The sequence below is a fragment of the Triticum urartu genome, chromosome 1 (assembly GCF_003073215.2).
Source record: "Triticum urartu cultivar G1812 chromosome 1, Tu2.1, whole genome shotgun sequence".
Lineage (NCBI taxonomy): Eukaryota > Viridiplantae > Streptophyta > Magnoliopsida > Poales > Poaceae > Triticum > Triticum urartu.
In genome coordinates, this window is record NC_053022.1 from 64,276,910 (window position 1) to 64,283,657 (window position 6,748).

The 6,748-nt window shown below is 50.6% G+C and overlaps 1 protein-coding gene across 1 annotated transcript; it reads right to left on the reverse strand.

Moving 5' to 3' along the window:
- Positions 1–444: 444 nt before the first annotated feature.
- On the reverse strand, positions 445–4,827 carry LOC125547593. Its single transcript, XM_048711416.1, has 6 exons — positions 4,500–4,827; positions 3,375–3,646; positions 2,565–3,216; positions 2,273–2,472; positions 1,956–2,200; positions 445–1,849 (listed from the first exon to the last, which is right to left on the reverse strand). Exons 2-6 carry the CDS (start codon positions 3,644–3,646, stop codon positions 771–773), a joined length of 2,448 nt encoding a protein of 815 aa, XP_048567373.1. The 5' UTR covers positions 4,500–4,827; the 3' UTR covers positions 445–770.
- Between the last annotated feature and the right edge of the window lie 1,921 nt (positions 4,828–6,748).

Sequence of the window (6,748 nt, forward strand, 5' to 3'; positions counted from 1 at the left end):
CCGATCACGGCAGTTTTTGGAAGGCATCTCGATGAACCATCGCGTCCCTTAGAGGCGACTGTTGCCATTGTATATAAGCGTTCATTCATCGTCAATAAAGAACTGTTCGAATCATTTGTTCCATTGTCGTACTCCACAAGTATTGATTGAGGGATTTGTCCTGATTTTGTTGGTGTTTGGGTTGGGGAGCTCGGGTAGAACACGAGGCTCGTTTCACGCCCATGAAAGTTCAGTTTGGTGAAGGTTATGAGTCGTGTCGGCTGAAATTTAGTAGATGTATGCACTCTTGCCATGAAGCGGCTTGTTATTTCGAGCTTGCTCGCTCCCAGTACGAGCACGCTGCGGGAAGAGAAGATTAACATAACCTCCATCAGCAGCAATTCAGATTTGCCCATCATTTGGGGAAAATCGTCGTAATACAGGGGACAAAGTAACAAGCTCATGTGATTGTAAACCACGTACATGAGATTGTTGCGCTTTATTCACATGGTTCCCTGATCCGCTACAAGGATAAGCATTGGTTGCGTGTTGCCTGACTTCATTCAGTAAGCATGAAGTTTTGGTAGCTGAAAACATACAAACCGCACAAACAAACTGGTGGTTTCAGACGAGAAACGAGAGGCCTAAGGCGTCATGTCCCATCTATCCGATCAGCTAATCTAACCTCGACAGAAGAATCATTCAGTCCATCAGTTTCTTTAAGCAGCTGCAGTTTCCTTGTCGCCATCGCTAGCTTGCACCGTCGCAGTTCCTCCATCACCGTCCCAAGGTTATCTGCCCCCTCTTTCCTGGCGAGCAGGACTATCCTGATTGCGATCAACTTCCTGCACACAAGTCGCTTGACTGTTCTCACTTTCAGAAGGTTGTGTGATTTGCACCGCTGCAGTTTCTTCCTCGTCATCAGAAATTTCCATCACTGCAGTTCCTTCATACCCGTCAGAAGTTTCTCTGCGCACTCTTTCCTGGGGAGCAGGACTATCCTGAGATCGATCAAGTTCCCGTATAGAAGTTGCTTGACTGCTCTCAGCTTCAGAAACTTGCGTCGCTGTAGCGATTTCGTCTTCATCAGATGGTCCTCTAGGCTTTCTTTTCTTGCAAGCAGGACTGTCCTCATCGCTATCCTCGTCAGCGGGAACTTCACTGCCATTTTCAATGTGGGCTTCCCGAACATCAAGTTCTCTGGGTTCATTGTCACTGGTTGATTGTGGACCCTTGAAAAGTGAGGTATCTGGAGAACTGCCGTTGGTGGCGGAAAGCAACGCATCTAACTGTGTTCTCACAGAAACTGCCACCGCGATTGCATGGTCGCATATCACAGAGTCACTGGGTGGGCAATGAACAACATTTGCCAGTGCCTGGTAGTAGCGAAGCAGCGCCAAAGATGGCGGTGCCAATCCCCTGTCACGGCAAACCTTTGCCGACTTCATTGCATGTTTGCAAAGGTTTCCCTTCCTTGACCAGCTGCAGTCACACAATGCAAGCTCAGAACCTGGGTTCAGTATGGCATGGGACTTCTCCTTGTGTTTCTGGCAGACCACTCTAGCACAGTTGCCTTCAATTACAATATCAGAATCCGGAATTTGCAATCCCTGCTGCCATGGGTTTGGACCAGTTTTCCACTCACTCCTCCAGTAACGAGAGAAGCTGTCCTTCCCAGAAAATTCATCCAGCCAGCAGTACGAGTGAACCTTCGTACCCAACTTATGAACCAACCAGTCTGCACGCTGGTAGATGCTTTCATCTGCCTCATTCAACAGCCGAAGTTTTAGCAGGTGATGGTATCTCTCAATTGCTGAAGCTACCTCAGCAGTAGCCAACGGGTTGGTCTTCAAGATGTCCGTCCATGCCCCTGGAAGATATTGAGATTAAATGGTTGGATAAGAGAACTTATCAAATACCCTGTAACAAGTAAAATCCAGATATTTTGGCTAGAAAAGCAAGGTACATGGACCAACCAAGTCTTGGAAGCCATAGAGCTTTGAAGTAGTCCACAAAGCCAGAGCAATCAATAAAATCTTCCAGGAAGGCCTGAAATAATTCTATATCACCATTTCCTCTACAGATGCTGGATATTGCCTCCCCGAGTCGTTTAGCCATCATTGAACGCCTCTCAAAATCTGAACACTTGCTCATCAAATTTTTATGCCAAGCGTGACGGACACGCCATAAGGAAATCAACACCGGGCACTGAAACACTTCCCTGTTCAGCAAGCAATATACTCAGGCACCACAAACCCAGGAAGCAGTACACTGGCAGAGAAGCATTAGTTACCTTATAGTGCGCATATCGGTCAAGGGATCATCAATAATGAAGCCACCCAACTGCCACATCGGGTCTTTTGTACGAACTCGATCATATAGAGCACCCATCCATCTATGTATCTCACCATGTGTAAAATTGGGAGTGATGATCCAAGCAACAGGAATTGCATTTTTCTGCTGGTCGAAAACAAGGATGCTATGTACAGGATACTGCAAAATGGCAAACAACGATACTACTAAGAAATCAAGCAAACTAAAGTACTATGAGAAAACAAAAAATGAACCAGATGACATTGACAGACCTTTAACTTGTTTGTTCCAAACTTTGAATCAGAAGCCAGTAAACTGCGGTTGCCATACTGAATCATCTGCTGTAGCTGCCAATCTGTCTGAATGCCCAAGACAAAGGTATCATTATCAGAAAAATCTTCATAGAAAAATACGCAGTCCTGGTTATTTTCAACCCATTTGTTCATACTAACAGCATCGTCATCATCAAGTTCATAAACAGAACGCCGCATTTTTCTTTCCAGCCTCCTAACATATCTGTGAGTAAGAAGATCATCACGATTTGATGGTCCTCCTTGCTTTTCAACCATTTTAGTATGTCTCTGCATTATGGTCTCGACAGGAATACCAACATAGAGCAAAGACATAACTTCAAGAAGTAATTCATCCGATATGTAAGGTGCAAACATTGCCTTCGTCCCTACAGCCATCTTGTCCATGGGACCATGACATGGTGTGCCTTTCTTATCTACATGCTTGTTGTGGTTATATATCACAAGAGCCAATGATGGTTCAGCGATCAAACGCTTCACAATAAAATGGCAAACACACCCCCTCTTTGTATTAGGGCGACCAGCGGGTGTTTTCCTCTTTCCGCAAGAGGATCTGCTAGGCCGGACAGCACCACCCTTTCTATAATCATCTGGACCAAAAGAACACCAATACCTGCATGGAATGGTGTCGCCGTATTCAAATATTCTGTTTAAATTCTAGCATCTCAACTAGGAAACAGCTAAAGCCAAAAGCATCAAGGACAAGGCACACAACCAGCCACTCACACAACATGTGATGCATAAACACTAGGCATGCTTCCATTTACTTACAGAATATACTCAAGTATCCCGTCGACTTTTGGTTTGCAGGTCATGGTTGGAGAACGCCTTCTCCGTGCCTCAACGTGGAATCTTGTCGGGCATGCTTTGTTGTTTGATTCTCCTCTGACAAAATCACCCACCCTAGAAAACGGAATGAGTGCAAGCCTGTCCATTGAGTCCTTCCAGCCCTCCACCATGGACCACGTGATATCTGCTGCTGAAAACTCCAATATGGTTGGGTTCTGAACTGGAAGGGTGAGAATTTCATCCCACCTGGTCATCTGCAAGCACAGAGTCATCGCCCTTAAAAGGATGAAAACAAAACCAAATAGCTAGAAGATGACAATGTCACATCTATTTCTTTTTATTGAGACATGGATGGAGAAGTTTTGGTCCATTCAGAGAGGACATCATAGACTTAAGATTAAACAAACCATGCATGTTACAGTCAGATGTGTCCTGTTGTGCACACGTTTTCAAGTGTAGTTTGTGATCTAATGGAACAAGACCGTAGTTGCATTCCAAAATCTAAATACAAGTGAGCCACAGCCTTCACGCACTGGAAAAACAGAAGTATGAAACCTCGGTCTAGTTTGTAACAACTTAGACATGACTAGTGACCAACCATGTAGATTGTCCCTTTTCCTCCATCTATGTCAATAATAAAATGTTTGTCAGACACGGCAATCAAGGGCTAATTTCCGAAAAGCTGAGAAAAGCAGAGATATGTGCGGAATTGCTATTCAACATGACTCTGTTCCCACATGACATTCTCGCAAACAGAGGCACGATGCAAATCACACAGCTGCCATGGAATCGGAACCGAATCGAATTGGGGCGTGACATCCTAAACGACACTAAGATCATAGCATGAATCAATCGGCCGTCGAGTAAACAAAATGTCTCTTCCTAGGGGCAAATTCATGAGGCAAGGCAGGATGACACGGGGATTGTCAAGATACAAGCTAAAGTCAAACAGATAACACCTCACTGGCGCTGCTCAGCACCTCTACCCTGAGCAACTAAACAGAATCTCCATGGAAGCCTCGCAAGAATCATCTCGCCGCCCCTAACTAAAGTCATGGCAACCGGAGGCGTTTCCGGCCTCAGACGTCGGATTGGAACCTAATTTACCTTGGCGCCTGGAGAGGTCTGCCGGAATGCAGAGCGCGGATTGCAGCCTGCCCTGCCTGCGGGGCGAACGGCGCGGAAGAGGCGCCGGCGACGGAAGGGCCGGGCGAGTGGCGGGCTGCCGCGGCACCTCCGCGGTGTGTTGGCCGGGCCGGCGAGGAGGCCGTCCGGCCGCCCGAGGGGCTAGGGTTTGGGAAGGGGGCGCTGGGGTTTTGGGTTGGGGTAGTTTTCGGAGGCTGCGAATGCTGCGGGGAGCAGGGGAGGCCTCGTGCTCGCAGGCCGCTGGGGATTTCTCCTTTGTTTTTCTTCAAGGTTCGCGTTTTTTTTGTTGGAGTAGCTGGTAAACGTTGTTCTGCGGCCGCACTGATCAGGGCGAGTTCCTGGGTCACGGATCCTACAGTTTTTGAAGCCCTGCCGTGTCGACAAGCTTCGGCCTTTGGCCTGTATGTAGTTTTTGGACTGTTTGGAATGTAATCAGAGACGTCCAGGATAAAGTGCTACTTTTGTTCAGTTGTTCGGGAGATTGTCCAACGTATTAATGATTTTGATGCGTGCCAGTACACTCACCAAGGTAGAAGCCTACGCGAGCACCCAAGGAACACCATCAAAAATGAAATCCTCAAAGTCTAGAAATTCAACATGACCGTGACCGCGTCCGATGCCGCGTGAGCACGCGGCCGCCGCCGCTCGGATCAGCCGCTCCGACCACCTCCGCGAGCGCCGCGCCCAGATCCGGCCTCCTCCGAGGCCGCAGCTCCTGGATCCGGCTTCCTTCAACTCTTCCCTACTCTCCTGCACCCGGGGTGTGCATGACGAGGGCATGAGATCCCAGCCGCGTTCGGTGCCTTCCCCGGCGCCGGCGACCCTTGCCCGGCTGCTCGCCGCATCCTCGGCCACCTGCGAACTCCGGACGACCCTCCCTGCTCCGTCGCTCGTCTTCTTTGAGCTGGAGCCGCCACCACCACCACCTCCTCTGCTCCTGGCGGCGCCCTTCGTCCTGGATCTTGATTTGCAGCGGACTCCTCCACCGCACGCCTTCAAGGTCTCTGTGGCCCCTCCGGAGCTCCTGCTGGAAGGGGCGCTGCTGCCTGTGGCGAGCCCCTGCCCGGTCGTCACGGCCATTGCTGTCGGGGAGGAGCCCTCTCTGCCTTCAGCGCTTGCTCCGGCGCGGCCGGGCTCTCAGAGCTCCAAGGAGGTGCTCGCTCCGGACGCCGTTGTGCGGGCCTCGCGGCCGCCGCTGGCCGTGTCGTGGGTTTCCCTCGCTGATGAAGTCTACAACATTGACGACGACGAGGAGCTCACCCAGCTGACGCCATTGGCTGCCAGATGCTCCAGCAGGGTGAGCGATCCGGCTGTTGTTGTTGTTGTTGCTACTGCTCCTGAGGCATCTTCGGATCTAGGATGGGTGAAGGTGGGGGGCCGACGTCGTTTGGCGTCGCCGGCCTTGGCTCTGGCTCCACGGCCAATCCCCGCTTGGCTTCACGGTTGCTGCTGTAGATGCCTCGTCCGTGGCCACCGTGATGCGGTTTGTAGAGATCCCTTCCGATGCTCTCGTTGCTTGGAGAACGGTCATCGTGCGTGCAACTGACGCAACCCATGGCGTCCTCTCAGTTCATTGGCATGTCATGTCGTCCCGCCCGTCTCTCGCCCTGGCACCCAACAACATCCACCTCCTCCTTTAAGAGAGGGCCAAATGAAATCCACGCTCCCCCTCACTGCGCTTCGCCGTGGGTCTTGGGCGTCTGTGGTTTCTGCTTCTGCTAGCCCGACAACCCCATCTTCTATGGTGCTTCAGACCGCCCTTGCTGATCAGACCGGGTTGCTTCAAGGCTAGCAGGCACGAATTGAGAGCTTCCTGGAGCGGGCAGAGGCTGCTTTGAGTAGGCTCTCCCTTGTGCCGGCTATGTTGCAGGCCACACTACAGCCTCTTGGTGTGGCAGTTGTTGACTCCACGGAGGTCCGGGGGACAGAGCCCTATGGTTGTTTCTCTCCTCGTGTTCGGGACAGTTCACCATCGGTGTCTGCTTCTTCCGTTGCGTTGCCTCCCGCTGTGGGCGAGTCCATCGTCGGGCTTGCGACTCCGGTGTTGCAACTCATGCCCGAGCTTCGGGATATATGTCCGAACCTTGCTTCGCCTATGTCCTTGGAGCGATTGGAGGTGGACTCATCGACGACGTTGTGTAAGGAACATGTTTCATCTCTATCATGTGAGCAACTAAAGGTGCCGAAGTCGATTGTGTCGCTGGTTCCTG